This window comes from Peromyscus eremicus, chromosome 6 (genome assembly GCF_949786415.1).
Source record: "Peromyscus eremicus chromosome 6, PerEre_H2_v1, whole genome shotgun sequence".
In the NCBI taxonomy this organism is placed as follows: Eukaryota; Metazoa; Chordata; class Mammalia; order Rodentia; family Cricetidae; genus Peromyscus; species Peromyscus eremicus.
This window is the reverse complement of record NC_081421.1, coordinates 62238913-62264963: the sequence shown is the minus strand read 5'-3', so window position 1 is coordinate 62264963 and position 26051 is coordinate 62238913. Positions and strand designations below refer to the sequence as shown.

Here is a 26051-nt window from a genome sequence, read left to right as displayed (position 1 = left end):
CATGAAAAGCCAACACCCACGCTTTCCCTGTGACAACGCAGTTTATGCGGCTCTCCTGCCGCCTCACTCACAACACACCTCCCTCCCCAAGTGTCACTGTCCTGAATACAAGCATTCAGATCAGTGCTTGCCCTCTGCCCATGTCCTGGGTAGGGCTCCACTGAAGCAGGTCTTGAGTTGGCAACAAGTGAGTAGCCCACTGGGGAAGAGAAGCAAAGGAAGCCAGCTGGAGCGTGCGTGCCGCAGAGCAGAAGGCATGGGGTTCGCTGGAGAACTCGGGGAGACTGGATAATTCCACTGAAAATCCTTTCTCCACAGCCAAGGAAGTCAGCTATGACCTGGCAGACCCCCCGTGGATGGCAGCCACCTTCCTGGAGTGTTAATCTAGCAGTTCTGCCTTGCCCTTGACCCAGACAAGTACGCAGACCAGAGCAAAGCCTCCCAGATGGCATCAAGAGACTTCTCATGAGAGTAAGTGCTGAAGGACATGGGTCATAGCCCTGCTGGATCCTTCGTGCCTCATGCTGACTCCATCTGTCTTGGCCCTGATGCTCAAGGTGGTGGCCTGATGCAATTTCTTATTTATTTATTCATTTTTGAGACAGAGTCTCTCTACGCAGCCCAAGCTGGTCTGGGACTGTCTGCAAACCAGGCCTGCCCCAAACTCATAGGGATCCATCTGGATGGGTTACACAGCGAGGAACTCCTGCCTCAAAAGGGAAAAACAGGAAAGGAGAAAGGTCTGGAGAGATGGAAGGGAGGGAGAGTTGGTGTAGGGAGGTGACTCGGTCAGTAAAGTGGTCACACACACAAGCATGGGGACGTAAGTTCGGATCTTCAGCACCTATATAAAAGCCAGGTGTAGCCGTGAGCTTCTGGGATCCTGTCAACAAGGAGATGACAGGAAAAGTCCTTGGGGCTCATGGGCAGCCAGCCTAGCTCTGGGTTAAGTGACAAAGCCTAAGTTACTCTCTTTTGTTTGTTCGTTTTGTTTTGTTTCTGAGACAGGCTCTCCCCATTATGTAGCTCTGGCTGTCCTGGAACTCCCAGGCTGGCCTCCAATTCACAGAGACATACTTGCCTCTGCCCACCCCTGCCCCCAAGTGCTGGAATTAAAGGCGTGTGCCACCCTGACTGGCCCAACAAAGCCTATCTGAAAAATAAGGTGGAGGGAAGTAGAGGAAGACACTCAACCCTGACCTCTCACTTCCACGCATGCACACATATGCACCCATATACGTAAACATGCATGCACACTGCTGCACGCGACTGTCCTCTGAGCCAAACAACATCTTCAGGGGGTCAGCTGTGCCCACTTGCAAAAGATCACCCCAGCTGGGCTTGTTGACTCTTTACATCCCCATGTAAGGGGGGGGCGTGTCAAGGGTTGGAAGACCCTCACCCAACTACCAGCCACTCCACACCACCTATTGTATGCCATTTTGTCTTAACTGTGTTGCAAGTGGCCTGGAAGGGGCCAGAGGGGATGAGACTCATCTCCGATCCCTGCTGCAGCTACAGGAAAGCCACCACCCCTGCTGATTACCGACTTTCTAGCCTGCTCTTTGGTAGGGAGGAAGCACCCACACTCCCATAAGTTGCCCCTCAGTTGTGCTCTATAAGTAAACCCAATGAACTCATTGGCTCCCCAAGAATGAATTTCGGTAGAATTGAACCTCGGGTTGTCATTGGGCCCTTATGAGGAGGGCTAGGTATTGGATATGTCTCCCCTGGGAAAGAATTTTAGCAACACACACATGAACATGTACACACATGAAAGAGAGGGCAGAGGAAGGGAGGGAGGGAGGGAGGGAGGGAGGGAGGGAGGGAGAGAGAGAGAGAGAGAGAGAGAGAGAGAGAGAGAGAGAGAGAGACTACAGGTGTGCTGGGCTGGCAGCTCCGGGTGCTTGAAGGGCCAGTGGCCCTGTGGGCATCTCCTCCACTGTAAATTAATTCCCTTGTGTTGCTGGAGAGCTTCTCTCCAGGTCCCACCAAGCCCCGCAGTCCCACAACCCACGTATAAAATAATCACTCAGACGCTTATATTACTTATAAACTGTATGGCCGTGGCAGGCTTCTTGCTAACTGTTCTTATATCTTAAATTAACCCATTTTTATAAATCTATACCTTGCCACGTGCCTCCTGGCTGACCGGCATCTTCACATGCTGCTTGTCCTGGCAGTGGCTGGCAGTGTCTCTCTCTCTCCTTTTTCCTGTTCCCTCAATTTCCCTCTGTTAGTCCCGCCTATACTTCCTGCCTGGCCACTGGCCAATCAGTGTTTATTTATACAGAGCGATATCCACAGCACCCTTCCTTGCTCAGAGGCCACGATCTAACGGAGCTGGCAGGGGCACATCATTTTTTCTGTGCTCTGGACACACTGGTGCTGGCCAAGGTGCTTGGTCAGGACAGGCAAAGGTGGTTCAAGATATGCACTGGTGAGTGCACACTGTTCCCTTCTGGGTCAAGAAGCCCATATTAATCAGCGTGCCCCAAAGCAGCTGGTGGGTCTCAAGGACTGGCATTCTGGAGAGCCAAGCTTCCAACATGGAGAACAGAAGCAGCCTGTGGGGGCACAGCACTGCTGAGGAGTTCCATCAGGGTCTCCAGAACCAGAACCGCCACCATTGGTGACTCTGTTCATGGGTCCAAACTGCAGGCCCTGACGTGGGCACAAAGGTTGGCTGTTTCTTCCCTTCTACTCAGTGAGTGTTCTGAAATGGGACTGATGTGACTGTCATATAAGAATGTGACATCCTGTTCGCAGTCAAGTGTAGGTCTAGGTAGCATGAATCTTAAAAGGTTTTATTAATAAAAACAAACCCGGAGCCAGGTATTGGGCTGAATGCTGAACGATCACAGAAGCAGAACAAGCCACATCCAACCTCACCTTGCTAATTCCTCAGCTGACCTTGTTTCTTCAAACTGGAAGCCTCTGAGTCCTCATCCGAATGGATCTCAGCTGAACTGCCGCTAAAAGCTAAAAGCTTAAAAAGGCTCTAGTTCCTGGTTTTCACGTCTTATATACCTTTCTGCTTCCTGCCATCACTTCCTGAGATTAAAGGTGTGTGCCACCATGCCTGGCTGTTTCCAGTGTGGCCTTGAACTCACAGAGATCCGAATGGATCTCTGGTCCAGAATGCTAGGATTAAAGGTGTGTGTGCCACCATTTTCTGGTCTCTATGTCTATCTAGTGGCTGTTCTATTCTCTGAACCCAGATAAGTTTATTAGGATGCACAATATATTGGGGGACACAATATTACCACACGTGCATGCTCCAATGTTGCAGAGTAGAATATTTGTTTAACTTTGTAAAGATATGTTGCATTTTTTATGCTGTGTTTGACTATGTAAAAATGTGTTGCATCTGTTTATGCTGCATTTGTTTAACTATGTAAAGATGTATTACATTTGTTTATGCTGTGTTTGTTTAATTATATAAAGATGTGTTGCATTTGTTTTACATTGCCTACCTAATGCACCTGATTGGACTAATAAAAAGCTGAATGGCCAATAGCTAAGCAATAGAGGAATAGGCAGTGCTGGCGGGCAGAAAGAATAAGTAGGAGGAGAGAGAAAGAGAGAGAGAGACCAGGGGCCAGCCAGCCAGGCAGCCACGGAGAAAGCAGGAAAGTAGGACACACAGAATGAAAGGTTAAAAAATAAATCAATAAACCCAAGGCAAAACATAGGTGAAGAGAAACAGTTAAATTAAGTTATAAGAGCTGGTGGGACAAACACAAGGCTGAGCATGTAACTAGTAATGAGTCTTCTCCATGATTTGGGGACTGGCAATCCAAGAAAGCTTGCTACACTCCAACATCAAGACCACTCGACAAGGTGTAGGCACCATCTCACATGTGGAGAAACAGAGGCTCAGGGAGAAGGTGCATGCCCCAGCATCGCTCGGGAGTGGCGCAGTAGGGAAGGTGTCTCCGGTGGTTGTATCTGAGCCTGCCCCTGGTGCTAGATGCTGCAGATCCAACCCCCGGCTCCAGCTCCCCCACAGCTGCAGCATCTCTCAGAGCCATTCCCTGGTGTTTCTAAGCTGGTCCTGTACTTCCTGACCCCCCTCTGAGGCTATCAAAGCCCCCATTCTCTGAGCCCAGCTGTGCCAGTACTCAGCCCCTCCCAGCCAAGAAGCCAGGTGTCTGGGCCCTGGGGGGGGCTGCCTGAATGCAGGAGAGGGGGCAAGTCTCTACAGCCCTCCCAGTGGCCACTTCAGATGGGCACCCAGTAAGAGCCAGCACTGAAGAGGGTGCTTGGAAGGCAGGAGCTTTGGAGACAGCTTGGGTTCGCACCTCGGGCCACAGCTTTGGCCTCTACGGGGGCTGTTGGAGTGTGGAAGTGGAAGCTCACAGGTTCTTCAAGAGAGCCTGGAAAATCTCCAGGGCAGGCTGGGAGACAGCCAGCTGCACCATGTGGGGACAGAGAGGCCTGGCCTCCTCCCTCTTTGCCTGAGCCCTTGTGCAGTAAGCAGTCCAGGGCCAGCAGCTTCTGGTTCAACCAGCCAACCCCTGTGACGTTGCACATAACCATTTCTCATCCAGAAGACCCCTGAGGCTGTGTGAACCATCTCACCCTGTTGCTAGGACACAGGTTTGTGCAGGAACGCTGGCTCCTGTGGCTTCCAGTGCCAGGATCCATGTCTAAGATCTAAAGGGCCTGCACAGAGCAGGCATGGGTCCAGTTGCCCCTCGGATGCAGGATAGAAATGGACACCGTCCTTTGGCTATGAGTCAAGATGCCAGACTTCAAAACTGGAGGGAAGGTACTTATGGGCAGTGGTTAGAGTTGAGTCTGGATAGACCTCAGTGTAAATATATATCCCCAGCTGGCAATAAAGGCCTTCAGAATGCCCGCTTTCTGCAAAGGGCTCCCTCACAAAGGCTCAGGCCACAGTGGGCTTCTGAACCCCTAGTCAGAATGGTTGGGACAGACCTTCGTAAGGGTGTGGGTGATGTAGAAAAGATCCCACATGTGTGCTGGAGCCCTGCTGGGTGTGGGTGGGCTTGCAGCCCAGAAGCAGAAGAGCCAGGCCAGGCTGTCCCTAACAGTTGGCTCTCTGCTCCTCTGGCTTCCCCAGGCCCCAGGAATCTGCCTACAGCAGTCTCCGCAGGCACCAAGATGTGAGCACTGGTAACTGTGAGCGCAGGCATGGGGACACTGGGATGTTGAGGGGTAGCTCTTTCCCTGTCTCCCCTGGTCACAGTCAGGATTTCCCAGGCAAAGACTGTGTTATATATGAGACACTAAGTGGACTGAATTGCAGTCCCTTGGTTTCCTAGCCCCGCCCCCCTCCACCCATCCCATCGCACCCCCTCACCCCCACCCCCGTGGACCTGCAGCCCTATGTAGCCATTGTGTTGATGAGCCACGCAGATGTCACCCTGGCCCCCAAAGCCTCGGAGTCCTTCTGGACTGATGACTCCACCCGTCTTAGAACCCCAAACAGGGCCGGGTCCATAGCTGGCTTTGGAATGAATAAACGAAGACCTCCTGCCCAGCTTCTTCAGGAGCCCTACTCTGTCGCCTTCCTTTTGGGTGCCACTGCTTGGCATTTGTCTCCCTGCGTGATTCTGCTCTGGTTCCAAGGTCCTTCTGTCCTGTCCCTACAGTGGGCGGCATGAGCTGGAATCCTCTCTTTAAACTTTTAAGGGTTTGGAGAGGACTTTGTTTTTTTAGAGGTTCTGAAGGCGTTTTGGAACTAAGTCCACAGCATGGGGGTGGGGCATGGTTGGGAAACTGTCCCGACGTTCCCTGGGTTGGGGGGTTAAGGTGTCGCAGGTGCACAGGGTGCATTTGGGGATCTGGAGATGATGAGGCCAAGGCCCCCACCCTGGCCTTGCTGGCGTCCAGAGGACTGAGGGGCAGGGATCTGGCTGAGTCGCCTCAAGTTGGTGCCAAGGCTTTGCCTGGAGTCCCAGGCGGGAGAGGAAAAAGTGGCGAGCCTGGGAAAGCAGGGAGAAGCAGCGGGCAAAGTGGGGGCGGGCAGCTGGCAGTCCTCAAGGCCCACCCCCGGGCACCAGGCTACACACTGGGCAGCCCAACCGGGGCTAGCAGGCTCTCCCCTGCACATGGGTTTTTGCAGCCTTTGATGCCTGCTCCATCAGGAGCGTCCGCTCACTGTGCCACTGACGCCCCAGACTTTCTTGACTTACGCTGGCTAACCCGTCGTTCTGCTGTCCCACCTCCGCCCAGCCAACGACCGCCAAGCCAGCTCCTCCTCTGTGCTGGGAGAGGGAGCACGGAGGGAGCCCAGTCCAACCAAAGCTTCCTCAAGCGGGGAGGCTGCGGTGGTCAGCACCTTCTCTGGCCTCAGAAAACGGCTTGCCAGGTTCACCCGGCGGTGCCCTCTTTCCCGAGTCAAAGCTCCCATCAGCCCTCCATCCTCTGCGCTACGAAGTTTGAGTCGGTCCTCCTCCCTTGGCCCCATGGGAAGTCCCTCCGGCGCTCTCACTCGCCTCCTTGCGTCGCCACCGCGCCCTCCGTCGCTCCCTCCCCGCCCCTTCTGCCCTCCCCGCGGCAAGTCCTGGGCTCCCGTCCGCGGAACCTTGTCCTACTTCGCTTGTCCTCGCTCTGGCCGCTGCCGCCCGGAACCGGCGCAGAGAAGGCGGCGGGTCCCGTGACCGCGCAGAGCCCCCCGCGGGGGCGGCTGGAGTCGGGGACGGCGCGGAAGGCGGGGCGCGTGGGAAGAAAGGGGGTTTTGTGCGGCGCCCGGCGGGCTGGCGCCCCCTTCTGCGTCCCGCGCGCCCGGCCCTGCTCGCGCCCGCGCATTGCGCCGCAGTCTCGGCGGCGGCGGCTGCGGGACGCGCGGTGTGCCGAGGGGACCTCGCAAGGTGAGTGCGGAGGCCGGGCTTCGCCGGCCGCTTACTTGCTGTGTGACCTTGGGCAAGTTTCTTGACCTCTCTGAGCCTGAGGATCCGGGCGTGGGCGAGGGCGGGCCGCGGGCCTGACTGCTGTGGGCGACCGGGAGGGTCGCCCGTTCCAGCTTCCTGGGGTCCCCGCGCACCCGAGGGCGCGGTCGGGGGCGCCTCTCCTAGGGCAGGCGTACAGGGCGATGTACCGGCTTCGGTGCCCCAAGCCACGCGGCCCCTCGTTCCCTGCCTCCGCCGCGCAGCCTGCAGGAGCCAGTGGGCGAGCTGCGCAGCAGCAGCCGAGGATGCCCCGGCCGGAGGTAGGGGGCTGCTGAGCTAGCGTAGCGTCTCTGTCGTCTTCCTCCGGGAAGGGTCAGAGCGCTGGAGCTCCGATCAGGAGCCGCTCTTGGCCACTCGGCTCGGAAACTCATGTCCCAAGGCAGTCGGATCCTCTGACCTCGGGCTTCCTCTCTCGTCCCCTGCTGTCCCAACACAGGTAAAAGGGGTGGCCACGGGGCCGGGCGTGTGAGTAGCTCCTGCTCCCACCGAAGAGTGGACCGGCCTGGCCTCTCCAGCAACCCCTGTCCTCTGAACGCCCCGGCACCTGGCTCCCTTCTTGCTTCCCAGCCATAACCCTAGTTACAGCTCGCACAGCCCAACCGAGAGTGAGGACCACAGCGGTGGTTAGCAGGGGAGTCTGGCCTGGGAAGACCTGGGAGGACCTGAGGGGAGGAAATTTCCCATCACTTAGGCAGAGCGAGGGAGGGTTGGAGTGAGAGAGGCAGCCAGTGCAGATAAGTATAATCTGCAGGAAATCTTGCCTGACCTCTTAACTTTGATCCCTGCTGTATCATCAGCCATGCAGACTTGGGTCCTCATGTTCTCCCAACTCTGGCTCTTAAAGACAGTGTTCATGTCCTTCCTGAGAGTACAGTGGCTCCAGCTTTGACTCTGCTGGTGGCCCAGAGTTAGCCCTAGCCCTCTCTGGGCATCCACCTCCCTTTTTCCCTGAGAGTGTAAGTGCACTGAGATCCTCAGAAAGAGAAGCTGCTTCCAGAGCTGATGGCCAGGGCAGGGGGGGGGGGGGGGTTGGCTTCTTCCTGTACCCTTCTCCAGTACACTCCAAGTTGTAGGCTTTCACAAAAGATGGGTGGGGGAAGGAGCCACTGGACAGAGGCCAGACTGGCAGGGACAGGGTCTTTGTCCCAGCTGGCTTCTGAGCCAGGAGATCCGGTGGGAAAGCCCGTGCCAGGCAGAGGGGAATGACTGGGAGCAGAGTAGGAGGGATGGAGGGGGCAGAGGATGTTGGGCACCAGGGAAGCTTCCTTACAAGTCCTTGTGGGGAGGAAGCAGGAGAGGCTGCAGTGTCTGGGTTCAGTCTAGGAGGCCCTCCTGGAGGAGGAATGGCGGGGCAGGGAAGTCAGGAGGCTTAGGGTCGGCCCCTGAGGGCAGGGGAAAGTGGGACCACAGCTGTGCTCCCAACCCCACCCCATGGATCTGTGGGTTCGGCTCACCAGCCCCCAGGGGCTGCCTGAACCTGCAGGTGTTCTATGCATTCACATAGAATGCCATCTTTGCACCCCACCTACGCACGCCTTTCACACACAGGGACCCGTCTCTAGGTGGCTTATAATTTCTAAGTGCATATATGCTGTTTAGGGAACAGTGACAAAGAATCTGTATGTGTTCAGGACAGACTCTTTTTTTCTGAATGTTTGACGGATGGCTGGTTGGATGCACAGATCTGGAACACTAGTGTACGGAGAGCTGGTTGCACAGTGCCACTCATTGTGTTATTAGCGTTCACTGGGCATCTACTCTGTGTGTGGTGCTGGCATGTGCACAGGGTGCTTTCTGCTGTAGACTATAGTTGGGTAAGTAGATAATAGATAACGATAACTATGTATAAATGGCAGCTAGATAGGCAGATAGAAAGACAGGCAGACAGATCACTCAAAGCACATGGACACATCAAAATGCATAAGGTAGTAATGATGGTGCTTTTTTCCCCCTTTATAATTAAGACAACAGAGGCTCAGCGATGGTAAGGACCTTGGCTTAGGTCACACAATGAGTTGACTGGGGACACCTCTTGGTACTGAGGAGATGGGATCAGAAACAGAGTTAGTGGTGATTCTGGTATACGCTGCCCATATGGGGCGACAGAGAGCCAGAGGAAGTCCATCCCGAAGTCTAACCGCACCTTTCATCTTTCCTCCTCAACTTCTTCCATCAGTTTGCAGCATGATCCCACTGCTTCTGTCCCTGCTGGCAGCCCTGGTACTGACCCAGGCCCCTGCAGCCCTAGCTGAGGATCTGAAAGAGGACAGCTCAGGTAAGCAACCCTCCAGAGGACCTTTGTCTCTCTGCAGCATCTCCCCTAGGACAGAAAGCCGTCTCAGTTCAACCCCAGCCACCTGCTTCCAGCCCGGGTACCGGGAAGGAGACAGACGTGGAAGCTCTGTGGGCAAGGGTTGGCGCCAACAGGAATGAGGTGGGGACCCTGGAAGGTGGGGGAGTCTTGGAGTCAGGGCTGCAAAGGGCCCGAAGGCAAGAGGCTAAGGGTGGAGGATCCGATTCAGGACCCTGGGCAGGGCTCAGCATCCTGAGCTGGGCGAAGACACCCTAAGCGGGTTGGTCCTGGGGGGCGGGGCTTGGAGCCACGCGCACAGGCGCACTGCGTCCTGCGTCTGGCTGCAGCGGGCTTTGACCCCTGTCCACAGAGGACCGAGCCTTCCGCGTGCGCATTGGCACCGCGCAGCTGCGGGGCGTGCTGGGCGGCGCCCTGACCATCCCGTGCCACGTCCACCACCTGCGGCCGCTGACCAGCCGCCGGGCCGCGCCGGGCTTTCCCCGGGTCAAGTGGACCTTTCTGTCTGGGGACCGGGAGGCGGAGGTGCTGGTGGCGCGCGGTCTGCGGGTGAAGGTAAACGAAGCCTACAGGTTCAGAGTGGCGCTGCCCGCCTACCCCGCATCGCTCACTGATGTGTCTCTGGTGCTGAGCGAGCTGCGGCCCAATGACTCCGGGGTCTATCGCTGCGAGGTCCAGCACGGTATCGACGACAGCAGTGACGCTGTGGAGGTCAAGGTCAAAGGTGAGAAGACAGAGTGGAGTGAGGACCCTACAGAGAGGGAGGAAAGGACTCTGGCCCCGCAGGGAGCAGAGTGTGAGAAGGCTTAGCACACCTTGCACGTGAAAGGCAGAAGCTGAATTGGAAAAGGAGGGCGGGGAAACAGTCCCGCAAGCCCTAGAGTGAGCACAATGGGACTTTGCCTTTTGTGGACAGGGAGTGACAGGGAGGGAGGTCAGTGTGCTGGTGATCGTCAGGCTCAGGAGTCCTCTCTGCTCCTCAGGGGTCGTCTTCCTCTACCGAGAGGGCTCTGCCCGCTATGCCTTCTCCTTTGCTGGAGCCCAGGAAGCCTGTGCCCGTATAGGTGCCCAGATCGCCACCCCTGAGCAGCTCTATGCTGCCTACCTCGGCGGCTATGAGCAGTGTGACGCCGGCTGGCTGTCCGACCAGACTGTGAGGTGGGCTGCGGGTGTGGACCAGGGGCCCTTGGTCATAGCCGGGTGCTTGCTGCCTCCACCCTGCACCGAGGTTCCCTGGGGCTCCCTGCCTCTGGGAAGAAAATTGGCCCGAGGAAAGTGGATGAAGCCCTACCTGGGGCGTACTTCCCTGCATCCTGACATCCCCCTCCCCACTTGTCACACAGCAGTAGAGTTGATATGGAACAGCCTCCTGGGGGAAGACACCAGTCCTTAGGCTCTTCCTCTCTCTTAGGTACCCCATCCAGAACCCACGGGAGGCCTGCTATGGAGACATGGACGGCTACCCTGGAGTCCGGAACTACGGAGTGGTGGGTCCTGAGGACCTCTACGATGTCTACTGTTATGCCGAAGACCTAAATGGTGATTGAGAGTGAGAAGCCCTTCTGCAACAAGGCCCCTGGTTTCTTCTGGGACCTCCAGTAGACTTCATGTGTCTAAGGGCAGAATAGGCGGGCAGTTGATGTACTCCTCCAAACACTGTCTCAGAAGCAAGCCGTGAGCCAACCTGACAGGTAGCTGCCAACTGGGGGTGAGTGGCGGCGGTGCCAACCCCTAGATAGAGTGAGGAGTTGGGGTCAGGGCTCCTCTCCACACTCGTTTTCATCTTGGGTTTCATGCAGACCTTAATACTGTCAGGTGGGCAAGGTGACCCCATGTCAGGAATGAGCTTGCTTGGGGACCTGTAAGAGTCCAGGGTGAAGGACTGCCAACTGCCTGATGACCCAGCTCCTCTTCTCACTCAGGAGAACTGTTTCTAGGCGCCCCTCCCGGCAAGCTGACATGGGAGGAGGCTCGGGACTACTGTCTGGAACGGGGCGCACAGATTGCCAGCACAGGCCAGCTGTATGCAGCCTGGAATGGTGGCCTGGACCGATGCAGCCCCGGCTGGCTGGCTGATGGCAGCGTGCGCTACCCCATCGTCACTCCCAGCCAACGCTGTGGTGGGGGTCTGCCGGGAGTCAAGACCCTCTTCCTCTTCCCCAACCAGACCGGCTTCCCCAGCAAGCAGAACCGCTTCAATGTCTACTGCTTCCGAGGTGAGTGGCCTGGAAGTCTAGCCTCGCCTTCACCACCTTCTTGGTCATTTGCCCACAGGGGTCTTAATGGTGCTCAGCTTGTCATCTAGGGTCTGGGCATCTTCCCTGTGTCCTCTGCGTCATTTCACCTGCCTCCCCCTCAGTAGTCTGTACCCGTTTCCGCCAGTTCCAAAGTTGCCTCAGTCCCCACATCTCTGTCAGCATATTGGCCAGCACAGGTGGCTGACACTCTTTCCCACCCACGAACCAACTGTCCTAGTTCTTCAGTGAGCCACAAGCCCCCAGGAGCTCCTGGGTGTACCCCAGACCCTACAGCTTACAGGTGTCAGGTCTTTCAACATGGAATGCTGATGAGTGGACAGAGGGTGGTACCTGGAAGTCAGCTGGGTGCAGGTACTGAGCTAAGCACTCTGTCCTGAAAGAGACACTAAGAGACATTAGTGGGGGGGGGGGGAAGATGGAGGTCAGGCAGCGGGGATGCAGGTTTGCTGGTCTGGAGTGGGATGGAGCAAGACTCACTGGAACAGGTCAGGGGGCCAGGGACATACAGTTCTGTCTGTCCTGGCCAGAGACAGCCCTCTGGGGTCCTCTTAGCCCAATTCTACTTTGGAGACATTGGCTCTGTCCTGTGTTCCTTCCCCAGGGGACAAGGCAGTTCATCCCAAGCCACTGAGCAGAGCACGCAGAAGGTGCTCCCTCCCTTTTTCTCTGTTGCCTTAGTGAGCTCCAAGTCACCAGACAGTGATGTGCCTGGGGGATGGAGTCTGTACCCTTCCCAACCCAGACTCAGGCTACAAAGTACAGAGACTGCTCCATCCACCCACTCTGTGTTCCCTCATTTCAGGGAGCAGCTCGTTCAGATGCTCCAGACCCCTCTGAAGGAAAATGAGCCCCCACTTTGTCTTATAACTTCTCAAGTGTTGCCTTTATTGTGTATCTAATGTGTTTATTGCCTATGTCAGTTTTCTCAGGATGGGCTTTCCCCGGCATTCTCTATACCATACCCAGAAAACGCTTGGCTGAAAACTAGCAGGCACTCCATTAGTACTTGAGGGAGGAGTGATGATGTTCCAGGGTGCCCTTGGGCTCCCTGTGAGAAGCTGTGGAAGGATGAAGCACATTCCAGGGCCTGTTGCCTCAAATGCAGGCCATGCCCTAGAAGGACTCAGCTGCCTACTTAGCTCTCCATTGGCCTTTTCCTCTTGCCACAGACTCTGCCCAGCCCTCTGCCTTCTCTGAGGCCTCCAGCCCAGCCTCTGATGGACTAGAGGCCATTGTCACAGTGACAGAGAAACTGGAGGAACTGCAATTACCTCGGGAAGCTATGGAGAGCGAGTCTCGTGGGGCCATCTACTCCATTCCCATCATGGAGGATGGGGGAGGAGGCAGCTTCTCCCCAGAAGACCCATCAGAGGCCCCTAGGATTCTCCTAGGTAACTTTAAGCCCATACCTTGGATTCTAACCACCCGAGAGAAGTTGGGGGCAGGAGGGCAAGCCCAGGTGGATGCTGGGGTCACAGCTGCCGTAATTCTGGCCTGACCTTTCCTCAGCAGCTCCACCACACAAGGCATCTTTCCTGTCCCTCTCACAAACGTGGTATTCCAGTAAATTCCACCTCCAGTTCTCTGCAGCTAGAGAAGCATGTGTTTAGAGGGTGCTCTCTGGGAAGGAAATACGTTCTTTACCTACCCCCAGATAGATAAGACTGGGAAATGCAACATCCTTGTCTGCCCGAGCTAGGGGCACCTTGCAGAACCCTCCAGAGTGTTGCCTCACAATGTAGCCCGGGGTCAGAGTTCTTCCCGACAGACAGTGCACCAAGGACACCCCTCTCCCAGGTCTCCCAGGTGCCCTCCCTCCCCCAGGCCCCACCCTTCCCCAGCTTGCTCTGGGGGTGCTGTCCCTGGTGCTGAACTGTTTTGCTGTGGTCAGACTCGGAAACCCAATCCAGTGCACCACCTACCGTGTCCTCAGAAGAGGAAGCCGTAGCCCTGGAGGAAGAAGAAAGATACAAAGACACCGAGGCTCTGGAGGAAGAGAAGGAGCAGGAGGACCTGTGGGCGTGGCCCAGGGAGCTCAGCAGCCCTCTCCCCACTGGCTTGGAAACAGAGGAGTCACTCTCTCAGGTGTCCCCACCAGCCGGGGACGTTCTGCAGCTGGGTGCATCACCTTCTCCCAGGCCTCCCACGGTCCGTGGACCACCTGCAGAGACTCTACTCCCCCCAAGGGAGGGAAGTCTCACATCCACTCCAGATGGGGCAAGAGAAGTAGTGGGGGAAACTGGGAGCCCCGAGCTCTCTGGGGTCCCTCGAGAGAGTGAGGAGGCAGGGAGCTCCAGCTTGGAGGATGGCCCTTCCCTGCTTCCAGCCACGTGGGCCCCTGAGGGTGCCAGGGAGCTGGAGACCCCCTCAGGAGAGAAGTCTGGAAGAACTGTTCTGGCAGGGACCTCAGTGCAGGCCCAGCCAGTACTGCCCACCGACAGTGCCAGCCGAGGTGGAGTGGCTGTGGCTCCCTCATCAGGTAATTCTGCGGAAGGGTCGATGCCCCCATTCTTCCTTTTTCTCCTTCTCCAGCTCTGGGCCACCTGACGTGTCGGCCTTTAATCCGCCTTCTCCCCAGACCCTCTGGTCCTTTGCTCTTATCCCCTTCCCTATCGTTCCTTGTGGCTCTCCAGTCTTGGGTGTCCCATCTTGCACTTCCACTCCGTTCTCTGTTCCTCTCTGCTACCCAAGCCCCACTACTGACCCTTGGGCCCTCTGCTGTAGCTCACATCTCACTGGCCACACAGAATGTCCTCATGCCTCTTCCCGGTGCCCTCACCACCCATCACACCCTCTGAAGCCAGGCCTGTCATCTGCTGCCCCCCCACACCCTTTGTTCTACCCCTTTAATCACCTCTCAGCAATTCTGGGGAAGCCTGAGAGACCATATGTGCCCCTCACCTCTGGGGACCAGAATATTCAGCCCAAAGAGCCTTAAGCCACTACTTCTGTGAAGTATTTTTTTGACTGTTTCGTGGAAAACAAGCCTTGGAAATAAATCTCTATTAAAGTGCTTTGTACCCACTGTTGACACCCTGTCCATTTCCAGCTGTCTTCTCTGCTCATAACTGAGTCTGAATCGGGAATCTCTGGTCCCATGTGCCCTCTCCATCCCTCTGTGTCTCTCCACGTGTCTCTTTGCCACTCTTCTTCAGCCAACATCCTCGCTCTTCCAACAGGGCAGCAGCCCCTTGCTGTCCCCTCTGTCTCTCCTCGGGCCATCTACACTTCCCCTCATACTACCGAGACCCCAGACTTGACTGTACACATCACCCACGGGAGTCCTCTGTCACCTACAGAAGAAACCCACACAGCCAGGGTGTGGGGTGTTACCTACCCAGGCAGGTCCTGCACGGGGCCAGTTCTCTGGCTTCCCAAGGTTTACGCACACCATCTTCCTTCGTGCGTCCACTAAGAGACAGTACTGCTGCCCCCTGTGCCCAGGGTCGCCCTCCTGCACTAACCCTGCACTAATGACCACCCCCAACCCCAGGAGAAATGGGTTTATGTTCTTCAACACCAAGGATCTATCTCACGTGGAGCAGGGGTGGGGGCATGGGAGGAAAGGAGCTCGCTTCCACCATCTGAGAGGAGCCTTCTGGCCCAGAAGCCCTCAGCCAAGGCTGAGTCCTCCCCGGTTCTCACCGCTCCTCCCTGGCCCAAGTGGAGGAGCACCCCCATGTCATCATCAGCTCACCCATTTCAGCTGTTACCTTTTCTGCCCGCTGGCCTTGGAGGGGGTGTAGTGAGAAGGGGCTTACTACAGTATCAGCCCACCCATAGAGGGAGCCAGAGGCCCCATGCCCGCTATGTTGGAGGTGGGAAAGAAATACTTTCTGGCTCAGTGGGGTGGAAAAGGAGGAAGGAGACCCCAAAAGGAGTCCCTTCACCCCACACTGCCCAGCCGAGGTCCAGGCCCTGTAGCCAGGTTTGGGACTTATGCCTTAGTGAGCAGGGGGACCGAGGACCGCGCTTAGGAGTGTATCTCCCAAGGTTAGAGGGCTGCCCAGGAAGTGGAGGAGACTGGAGACACAGAAACGATGAGGGATGAGGCCTTCAAGGAGCTCAGGACTCTCACTTCATCACCTGACACCAGGCTTCACCTCACTGGGGAGACTGTTGGTGGAGAGAGAAGTGAGGAAGGGACGCTCGAAAGGCTGATTGGTCCAGTCTATCTTACAGCTAGGTCATCCAGCAAATTAACTCAGCTTCTCCTTCCCCCACCCCTGCCGGTGCCGGCATGAAGCATCACCGGCCTTGTGGCTGCTGGTGGGAATAGTTCTGAGGGAGCTGGTCTACACTGCTGGTTAAAGAAGCCACTTTCTCTGGTCTTCTAGACCAGAATGGAGTAGACGCTGGCAGCTCCTCCGGCACCTCGGCAGGGCCCAGAGAGAAGGCTGGGGAAGGCGGGTAGCCCGGCCTGAGACTGGTGGGAATCCAGGCCTCATAACTGACAGCCCAGGGCTTCTCCCCTTTCTTCTTCCCGTCAGCTGATCAGGGCTCACGCTGGTGGGAGCATGATGCCCTTCTGCAAGGATGAGCCAGTTAGAGTGAGGCGAGAAGCCCAGAACTAGGGGGTGGGCTCCAGCAAGGGCCCCGCTCTAGGCAGAACTGTTACCTCCCTGGTCTGGAAGGTGTCTGGGCTGGGGGACCCTGAACCCCACTCTGGAGAGCTCTGCACAGCATCACCCTCATGCTCCTGCACTTCACTTCTCTCCCTGTCAGGTGACTGTATCCCCAGCCCCTGCCACAATGGTGGGACATGCTTGGAGGAGAAGGAGGGTTTCCGCTGCCTATGTTTGCCAGGCTATGGGGGGGACCTGTGCGATGTCGGTGAGTGTGTTTGAGGGGCAAGGAGGCAGGTCGGAAGACTGGACCCTACCCCAATATACTAGTTCCCAAGGGGGAGGGAGGTCACTGGTTTGGGCCTTGTTATGTAGCTGGTCTGGACTTCTCTCTCACTGTTCTGCCTCCGGGGCAGGGAGGAGGGTAGACTCTTCTCCAGCATGGAGGACTGCACAGGCCAGGGCTGATGAGGCAGCTGACCTAGCCACTGCCCAAGCGCCGAGGGCTCCTGGGACGCAGCGGAGTGGCTCTAAGCCCTCCCTCCTGCTGCTAGCCGGCCAGTTGAAGAAGCCAATCTGAGACCTGGCAGCCTAAAAACGCTCCCTCTCCTGTGCTCCAGGCCTCCACTTCTGCAGCCCTGGCTGGGAAGCCTTCCAGGGTGCCTGCTACAAGCACTTTTCCACACGGAGGAGCTGGGAGGAGGCAGAAAGTCAGTGCCGAGCACTAGGTGCGCATCTGACCAGCATCTGCACCCCAGAGGAGCAGGACTTCGTCAACGGTGGGTGGAGCCTGGCTTCCTGCGCATGCTCCGCACCAAGCCCACTCCTCACTCCTTCCTCCCTCCACTCCTTTCTCACTCTGTCCTCACTCACTCCTCTCTCTCTCTCTCTCTCTCTCTCTCTCTCTCTCTCTCTCTCTCTCTCTCTCTCTCTCTCTTTCTCCCTCCCTCCCTCCCTCCCTCCCTCCCCTCTCTCTCTTCTCCCTCCCCTCTCTCTCTTCTCCCTCCCCTCTCTCTCTTCTCCCTCCCTTCCCTCCCTCCTTCTGCCTCTCACTCATTGGGAGGCGTGCTGTGGGATGATTGGGCAACATGTCCTACATTTGCAGGGCTACCTAGACTGCCCGGCTCCCTGTTTCCCAGTGCGTCTGCTTCCCTAACTCTGTGGTAACAAGGTTTGCTCTCCCCTTTCCCTCCCCAAGTGCAATTCTCCACCTGCATGTCCTGGCCTCCATGGGGTGTGGAGGTTACTTAAGAAAACAGGGAGACAGGCTAGAGAGGTGACTCGTCAGTTAAGAGCCCTGGCTGCTTTCCTGAAGGATCCAGGGTTCGATTCCCAGCACTCACAGGACAGCTCACAACCATGTAGTTCCTGGGAATCTGAAGCCCTCTGGCCTCTGAGGACACTGTACACAAGTGGTACACAGACATTTATGCAGATGAAATACCCATATACATAAAATAAAAAAAAATTAAAAACTTTCAAAAGAAAAGAATTTAAGGAGTCTTTATGGCATTCAATATAATTATCTTACCTGGGGAAAAAGAGAGAAAAGAGGGATGGAGACAGTCCATTGGTGGTGCTGCTCTCCTGGTAGAGGAGCCTGTTCCTGAGCCAGCAGCCACAAGCCAGCGAGACTTAGGGAGCAGGTTTTTGGACGGACTCCCTACAAGGTCAGTCACTGCCCGGGCACACAGGGCTTACTGCCCACTGCACCTCTGGTTCTTCTCCCCAGATCGCTACCGGGAGTACCAGTGGATTGGGCTCAATGACCGGACCATCGAGGGTGACTTCTTGTGGTCCGATGGTGCCCCTCTGGTGAGGACTCTTATGCAATGTCGGCTAGGTCGCTTCCTGGATGCCCTTCCGCCCTCAGTAACTGTCACGGTCTCTCCCTCCCTTCCTGCCCTCCTCTGTTCCTGTCTTTCCCCTGGACCCCTTCTTTCCTTGTCTCTGTCTCCTCTTTCCTGCAAAGCCCCTGTCCCAGTCACCAGACCCCTGCCCTTCCACATCCCGGGGTACTCCCAAGCCCTCCCTCCAGCTCTCGGAGGCCATCCATTCCTCCTGGTACTTAGGGGGTTTAAGCTTCTCACCACCTCCTCCACTCCCCCTTCCCAGCTCTATGAAAACTGGAACCCTGGGCAGCCCGACAGCTACTTCCTGTCTGGGGAGAACTGTGTGGTCATGGTGTGGCATGACCAGGGACAGTGGAGTGACGTGCCTTGCAACTACCACCTCTCCTACACCTGCAAGACGGGGCTTGGTGAGGGCGGACAAGGGGACGGGGTGGCTGGGACTGCCACTCACAAAAGGAGAGCAAAGCTACCCAGAAGAGCCCGTCCAGGGGTACCCCAGACTGCGGGAGGGCGACACATTACATTGGCCCGCTCAGAACCCCTACTTTTTCTCGTCAGTTGTGGCCATTCCTTTCCTCCCCATGAAGTTTCTGGGAACCATCGTCCACAAGCCAGGCTCTCACTTCTAACTGTGTGCCCCTTATAGTGTCCTGTGGGCCTCCACCACAGCTGCCCCTGGCTCAAATATTTGGTCGTCCTCGGCTGCGCTATGCGGTGGACACCGTACTACGATATCGGTGCCGAGAGGGGCTGGCCCAGCGCAACCTGCCTTTGATCCGCTGCCAGGAGAACGGGCTCTGGGAGGCCCCTCAGATTTCCTGTGTGCCCCGAAGGCCTGTGAGTGACAAGAGGGAGCAGGTGGGGGCCACCAGCTACTTGGAAGCCCTGGGCTCAAGACCCATTCTGCCTGTTGCTCACTGACTGTGAGCTTGGAGTGACCACTGCCTCTCTCTGAGGCCAATAGGAGGAAGTGGGCTGGAGCTCTGGAGACCCCTTAGGTGCAGATGGCTGAGAACGTGCAACCACTCTTGGGCCCCTAAGGGCAGGGCAAGTATTTTGATAAGGTCAGGAGTTAAATCAAGGACTCAGGGTACTGAGACTAAGGGAGAACCCAGTGTGGAGGGTGAGTATGTGTGTCTTCCCCAGGCCCGTGCTCTGCGCTCAGAAGGACCACAAGGACGTCTCCCAAGGCACAGGAAGGCACTGTTGACACCTCCATCCAGTCTTTAGGGAGCTGGCCTGGAATACTGCTGCCCCCAGCACTGCCCTATCTCTTCAGCTGCCTGTGCGCTTCCTGTAACAGGGAGTGGCATGTGAGGGGTGGGGCTGGACAGTGCCAGAAGGGGTTTCTGGGAAACACTTGGATGGCTCCACTCAGCCTGGGCCCTCTCTCTTACCCCTGGCCCTCAGGTTTTACCCTCAGGACAATGGGTAAGTCCCTAAGTGCCTCAACTTCTCTCTTAGGTCAGCTGCCTCCTTGTCCCTCAGTTTCTCTAGGGGACACCGTGCTACTCATTCTTAATTTTCAAAGGGTTTGCAGGGTGGAGTGCCAGCAAAACCAGATGGAAATAAAGTTGTTTGAACCCAAACAAGTTCGATGCTTCTGTGTGAGTGTGGACAGACAGTGCTGGGCAGAACCTCCAAGGTAGGTGTGAGTAGGGCCGCTGCAATTATTAGCTTGCAAAAGGGTAAGAGAAGTCACCAAGAAGTTGGTGGATAGAGCAGTGCCTGGTGCAAAAGAGTTGCCCAGCCAGTTGAGGATTCATCACTGCCTGTATGGGGACATCAGCTGAATCAAGAGTCCGGTTTGGGGAGAGGGGGCCTTCTGGTGGCTTCATTCTGAGCTTCAGAGAGTGCCTCCAGGAACTGCAGTGATGAAGGGAAGGCTGGGTGATGGACAGAGAAGCAGGAGGATGGAAATTTAAAAAAACAAGGCAAGAAGGACCAGTGTCCTCCGCCACGCCAAGGGTCTCACAGGCTGTGACCAGTAGAGGGCGCAGTGGATACAGGTATGTGATTCTAGACGACGTGATGGACCGAGACCAGAGAGAGGCCAAAAGGCCACCAGGCGGCGGCGTGGCCTCTCTGTCATGCGGGGACTGTTAGAAGTGAGGAGCAGTTAAGTGGGGGGAGAGCAGGACTTCCGGCCGGCCAGACTATGCTGGCCAGGGCTGAGTCAGCGGAGGCTGAAGTGATGAGGTCACTGCGGGCTAGGAAGTGGATGACCGGTGGTGTCTGAACCAGCCAGAGCTCCGGGGACTCCTCAGTGCAGCCTTGCCTTGGCTGGAGTGCCCGTCCTGATGAAGACAAGTTATGGCTGCAGATCCTCACACCTGGCTCACTCAACATTGAGTGTCATGTGGACACAATCCTTATGCCCATTAATCTACCTGGCGACTCTTGGTTCTTTCCTAAGGGGCTTGGGAAGGTAGTGCTGAGGACCTGGGGCTCTCCTGGCCCTTCTTTGAGAAAGCACCGATTTCTCAGAGCTTATCACCTTCCTTTCTCCTGGCCTGGTCTCGTCTGCCTACCCACACAGCCAGCCCAGAATGGCCCAAGAGTACAAACTGGTTCTTAAGGCCCTATAGGGGAGAGAATGAGGCTGGGGCCGGAGTGGACCCTGCTCTATCCTGTATTGTCCTGTGGTTGCACATGCAATGCCTGATGGAGGCTGGCGAGGCGTTTGGCTGGAACTGTGAATGGATGACCTGGGTGACCTTGGAGGATGGATCCTGAAAAGGAGCAGGCTGGAGAGGAGGCAGTGTCTGTCTGTCTGTCCTTCGGGTTCAGAACTCACTGAGGCAAAGTCTAGTACTACGGTGGATTTGTGGCACCCTAGGCTTCCCAACTCTCTCCCCAAGGTGCTCCTCAAGTCTCCCATGGCACGGGTCCACCATCTTCTCTGCTCTGTGGACGAGGAGAGTTCCAGAAGTAGATAGTGGACTAGAACAAGAATTCTCCACCACCTGCCGGGCTTCTCTGGCAGAGCAGCAAACAGGAAGCTTGGGCCTGGCTAAGCTGTGCTTCCTGGGGAAGGGGGAAAGGGGGGGGGGGTGTCCTGGGATGACTCAGCAGTGCCCTGCACAGAAGGTAGCTAGCCTGGGCCACAGAAAGAGGCCCCATATAGAGCACCCGCGTACCTCTTTGGAGAGATGGAGTAGGGCCACACCCCCAGTCGCCTCTGCCACACTATCAGGACCCTGACTGCGTGGCCCAGCACTCAGCCTCCTTCACATATGAGTAGAGTGGGGTTCCCAACAGGGTGTCCTGTCCTGGTGTTTAGGAGGCATTGGAAAAGAGAGACCCACCCTGGATCACAGGTAGGAGCTTGAGCATTGCCCAGGGCCTTGGAGCCTGTGATTTGGCTTTCTGCCAGGTTCCTGCTGCCCCTGGAGGCTCCGATACACTCTGACCCTATTGCTCACCATACCCTTGCCTCCTACAGGGCTGTCTCAGCCTCACTGGGGGCCTTTGTCTGTGGGCCTGACTCCTGCATGGGCAGAGAAAGGGTCCCATTGTCCTGGTGTCCACAGTGACTTAGCAGTTCCCGAAGACTTCTAAAAATGCCCAGCCTGTCAGAGATCTTTTTCAGGCACTGTAGTCAGATCCTGACCCACAGTGCCTGCCTGCCAGGTGCCCCTTCTCTCAGGGCATGATGCAAGCAGCTCTCCCCCAGATGGAGGTCTTTCCTGAGGTCTGACTTCTGTTTGGCTTGCTGTAAAATAGCTAGCTTCCTCCTGGGCAGAGCCTGAGGAAAGGCGGGAAATAGAAGCTGGTAGGATATAGGGACACCGTCTCACTAAGCCAATGGCTCAGGTGACAGGCTAAGTGGGTGGACCCTGAGCCTCTGGGTACCCAGTTGGCTCTGTCTTGGTGTTTAAGTTGATTGTTAATAGAGAGAAGACTGTTGGCCACTTAAGACTGTAATTAAATTCTACTCATATTTAATACTCAATGTGAGGCAGCCCAAAGCTCCCTGGTCCAAGTTCTGCTGACCCCAATTGGCATCTGGAGACACTACATCATTGACAAGATGTATCACTCTATACCTCAGTTTCCCCATTACAGCTGAAGTTCCCTAAGGTGCCTGGAACTCAGAGCAGTCCTGGAGAGACAGAGCGACTCTGGAGGGCTGAGGAAGAGGAGGAAGATGAAGAGACGGCAGGGTTGAAGGGACCCCTGAGTGGTGAGGGAGGCGTTCATTAATGAGGACAAAGAGCCCAGAGAACCCAGGAGGAGCCCAGGGCTAGCCCAGATCTCCTGAGGAGGCACCCTTCCTGGGGCCCAGGGCCAACGGATTACGAGCAGCTGAGCCCACAGCTGCAGGGAGGGGGTTCCTCGACAGAGGCCTCCTGGCACCTGCCTTAGTTTATTTCTGGAGCCACAGCTGAGTCCTAAGGGTCCGGAGGGAGGATGGAGCTGGGGGAGGGGAGTTCATCAGGCCTGAAGGAGGAGACTCTAAGAGGGAAGAAGAGGGTGCCAGGACCTGGGGTTCAGACACCTGGGGCCCATCCTTTTGGGGCAGGGCATGCAGAATGGCAGTTAGGCTACAAGATGCACACTGACATTGGAGCACCTGGGCACCAGGCCTGGAGAGGGCTGGGACAAGAGGCAGGTCGGGGTGAGGGGGTTCAGGGTGAAGGAAGCAGGGACCCTAGAAGAAGAAACACCTTTCCCTCTGCCTGCCAATGCAGACTGCTGAGGTCCTCGGCCCCTGAGCCAGGCTGTGTCCATGGTTGTACAGCAGCGTGCTCTAGTGTGGTCCTAAGGTGGCCTGTGGGCTCGGGGACCTGTACTAGGAGAGAAATCACTTTTCCTCCTCCTCCCAGGAGGACTCAAGTCTAACTTCCAGTCATCCTGTGGCAGTACCCATCCTAGAATTTAGCCCTCCCCTGAGAGGTGGGATGGGGTACAACAGGAACTCACTAGGGAGCCTGCCTGTCCCTGAGCCAGAGTCTAATCGGGTTTTCTGGGCTGGGTGGGCTCGCCTTCCCGGGGAAGTACAGACAGCACATTCCGAACAAAATGAAATCACATTCCTTCACCCCCCACCAGAGAGGATGGCGTGATTGACAGCAGCTGCCGCAGCACAGGTCAGGGGCAGCAGCTGGTGGCCCAGGGCGAGGCTGGGGTGTGGGCCGTGGGCAGCACAGGAATGAAGAGGGGGGTTTCTTTCAGACAATGAATGAATGCCGAGTCTTTGACCCGGAGGCTGAGCACTGGAGGTCGAGGGTGATTTCATTCACGTCAGAACGATCTGGACGGAGAGCCTCAAGGAAGGATGCAGTTCACCCAGTACCTTCCAGGAGAAAAGCCCAGGCTCTGAGGGTCCAGGGGCTCAAGATCACCTTCTGAGAGCCCCACCCAGGATGGGTGCTCACAGCGGGCAGGCGGAGGGAGCGCTTTAAGAGGCCACACTCAGAGCGCCTTTGGCTGGAACACAAAGCCTGGACTTCGATTTCCTTTGAGACTCCCCGCAGCTCCAGGGACAGCATCAGGCTGGGCTGGAGGGAGCCTCTGCCCCTGACCTCACCCTTGGAGGCGCCTCAGCCTGCACAGCCTTATAAGGAAGTGCCCCAAACAAACTGAGGAAGCCACCTCCGCCCGACACCCCCCCTCCCCAAGCCTGTCTCCGGCTAGCTCAGAGGCTATATTTACCAGAGGAGGCCCCAGAATAACCTCCCCCTGTCTCATGCTGTGTGTGTGTTGGGGAATGTTTCATCTCTTGCCCCCCTCCTCATTCCCTTCTGTGGGGACTCCACCCTTAGAAGTGTGTCCTGCTGTCACTCATTCACTCTGTCCTCAGGGACTTCCGGCACCAACCAGTCCTTGCCCCCTGAAGTACTATAATGTCCTTACCCTGTTTTCGTCCTCTTCAGCTACTTGGTCGGCCTTCTGCAGGGTCCCCCTCTCCTCTGGGAGTTCCCAGGGTCTCTGTGGGCCTCTCCTCACTCTATACAAGCTCTGCTGAGATTCCAACTCCGGTCCCTACTTGGTCCTCTCTCCTGAGTCCTGGGTCCCAAGCACACTCTCTGCCCTGTCCCAAGCCTCTCTGTCTTGGGACATGTCCAGTGTTTGCCCACAGCCCTGGGTCATGCTGTCCTGTGCTCCTAGTCTCCCCCACAGCTCCTGAGACTTCACTCTGATCTCTCCCTTGGCCCCTCCTGCACCATGGCCTGCACCTGCACCAGGGGCAGACTCCCTCCTGTTCCTGCTCAGCCTGGTCTCAGGAAAGGTAAGTCCTGGCCGTGGCTCCTGTGCACAAACCTTCAGAAGCATCCATTTCTCTGAGGAAGAGTCCATGCCTCCTGGCTTCTTGGTGAGGACTTTGCCCACGGCCAGGGCTGCCTGCAGTCTCCCCAAGCCTTCTCCCCAGCCTCTTCCCTGCCCACCACTCGGCCTGCTTTCTGTCTCCCAGTGCCCCAGATCTCTTCTGTCCTAGGTACTACCACACACCCCAGTATTCTCTCTAGCACTCAGGGTAGCCTGCCCTGCCCTGCTCTGTGCCCTACCCAGCATGCATCTGTCTCCCGAGACAGTTTCAACCTGGCAGCCTTTGCTCAGGAGCTGCTAAAGCTTCCTCTGCTTGGAGCTGTGCTGTATGTTGTTGGTATTTTCAGAGTCTGCACTTCGTAGGAGGTCAGTAAAATGACAACCATGCTGATGATCACAACCAGGGTGTCCCTGTCACTGTCCAGCTCTTGACCTTCCTGTTGCTTGGACACAGAACCATTTCCACACAGCCCACGCCTCCTGCTGTAGAGATACCCGCTTAGGGAAGTCCTCACTTCTCACTTACATCCTGACCCCTGTGTAGAGTTACTAGCATCAGAGGCAAGCTGGGATAACTGCAGAGGACCACACGCTGGTGAGGGTACAGGATGGGGATCCGGTACAGGGCAGAGCTAGTTGGCTTGGCTCTGTCCTTGGTGTTAACCCAAGCAGTGGTACCCAAGGGCCTGGAGAGAAAGCACAGGATGTCTTGTCCCGTTAGAGGGGCAGGCTCTGCCTGCCTGATGCCAACACGCTGGTTTCTGCCTGTCAGCTGGCAAACCAGACAGGAGAACCTTGTTATTAGTGCACAGGAAAGAGAGAGCGGAGGCTTGGGATGCCAGGAGGGTGGGGTAGGAGAATCGGGATCCTGGACCCCCGGGGGGCAAGGGTGTGGATGAAACGGAACCAGAACACAGATTTGCAGGAAGGGTGTGCACAGAGGAGGTCACAGTGCCAGCTGGCTAGGACAGCCTCTGTCTACCCTCCTTGGGAACTCTCGATCCCAAGGAGAGAAGGAGCCTGCTCTGGGCTTTGTGATGGCGTTCATGTGGGGCAGCCAGTGCCATCCCTGTCGTGGTATCTAGACCTGGGCACCGGTCTTCCTCCTCACCGCTGGAGTCTCACCGGCAGATACTTTCTATCTGGGGATCCCAACTTGGAGGCCTGTGGGTGCCCCCCTGCCCTGCACAGATGTTGAGAGAGAAGCCTACAGGCAGAACCTGCCACTCATGGTATCACATAGTGCGTTACACACTCCACGCTCTCACCTGGATCGTGCGTTACACACTCCACGCTCTCACCTGGATCGTGCGTTACACACTCCACGCTCTCACCTGGATCGTGCGTTACACACTCCACTCACCTGAAGAGCTCCCTCACATTCCCCTCACCCTGCTATCCTTTCTTCCCCGTCCCCTGCTTCAGCAGGTGAGGAAAATGCCACAAGAGACCTCTGCTGAGGACTGCAGAGGCTTCCCCTGGTCTCTCTCCTCTTCTCCCAGCCCCGGGAGGCCACCCAGGGCATAATAGGGCAATCCAGCTTCCCCTCACGTGTGGATGGGTCTGAACTTCGGAGAAACTGTTGACCTGAGGCTGCACAGCCCGACTAAAGTGGCCAGGCCTCTCTCCTCCCTCCCCACCTCCAACCCAGTCAGTCATCACAGGCGAGACAACTGTTTAGATTTGGGGACCAGGGGGCTAATTATGCTGGAGACACTGAGGGGCTAGTTAGGAGGACATCCAGTGGGGAGGGCCCTGTAATCAGTGCTGTGGGTGGAGATGACAACCTGGCCTTCCCCACAGGCAGCCCCTCCACTCCATCGCTTCTCAACCAGGAGGACTCCCGGAAAGCTAGAAGGAAGCAGCCAGAC

The 26051-nt window shown here is 56.6% G+C and overlaps 1 protein-coding gene and 1 long non-coding RNA gene across 2 annotated transcripts; one reads left to right on the top strand and one right to left on the bottom strand.

The window, feature by feature from the left end:
• Positions 1-8900: 8900 nt before the first annotated feature.
• Positions 8901-11820, bottom strand: LOC131913154 (uncharacterized). Its single transcript, XR_009379825.1, has 2 exons — positions 9829-11820; positions 8901-9176 (listed from the first exon to the last, which is right to left on the bottom strand). It is a non-coding gene; the product is annotated as an uncharacterized LOC131913154 (long non-coding RNA).
• Bcan (brevican) lies at positions 9036-19485 on the top strand. The gene is made up of 13 exons (XM_059265590.1): positions 9036-9195; positions 9584-9955; positions 10215-10389; positions 10643-10770; positions 11154-11447; positions 12659-12880; positions 13381-13968; positions 16215-16322; positions 16675-16833; positions 17787-17869; positions 18170-18314; positions 18554-18744; positions 19054-19485. The coding sequence occupies exons 1-13, from the start codon at positions 9105-9107 to the stop codon at positions 19135-19137; spliced, it is 2640 nt and encodes an 879-aa protein (XP_059121573.1). The 5' UTR covers positions 9036-9104; the 3' UTR covers positions 19138-19485.
• The last annotated feature ends 6566 nt before the right edge of the window (positions 19486-26051 follow it).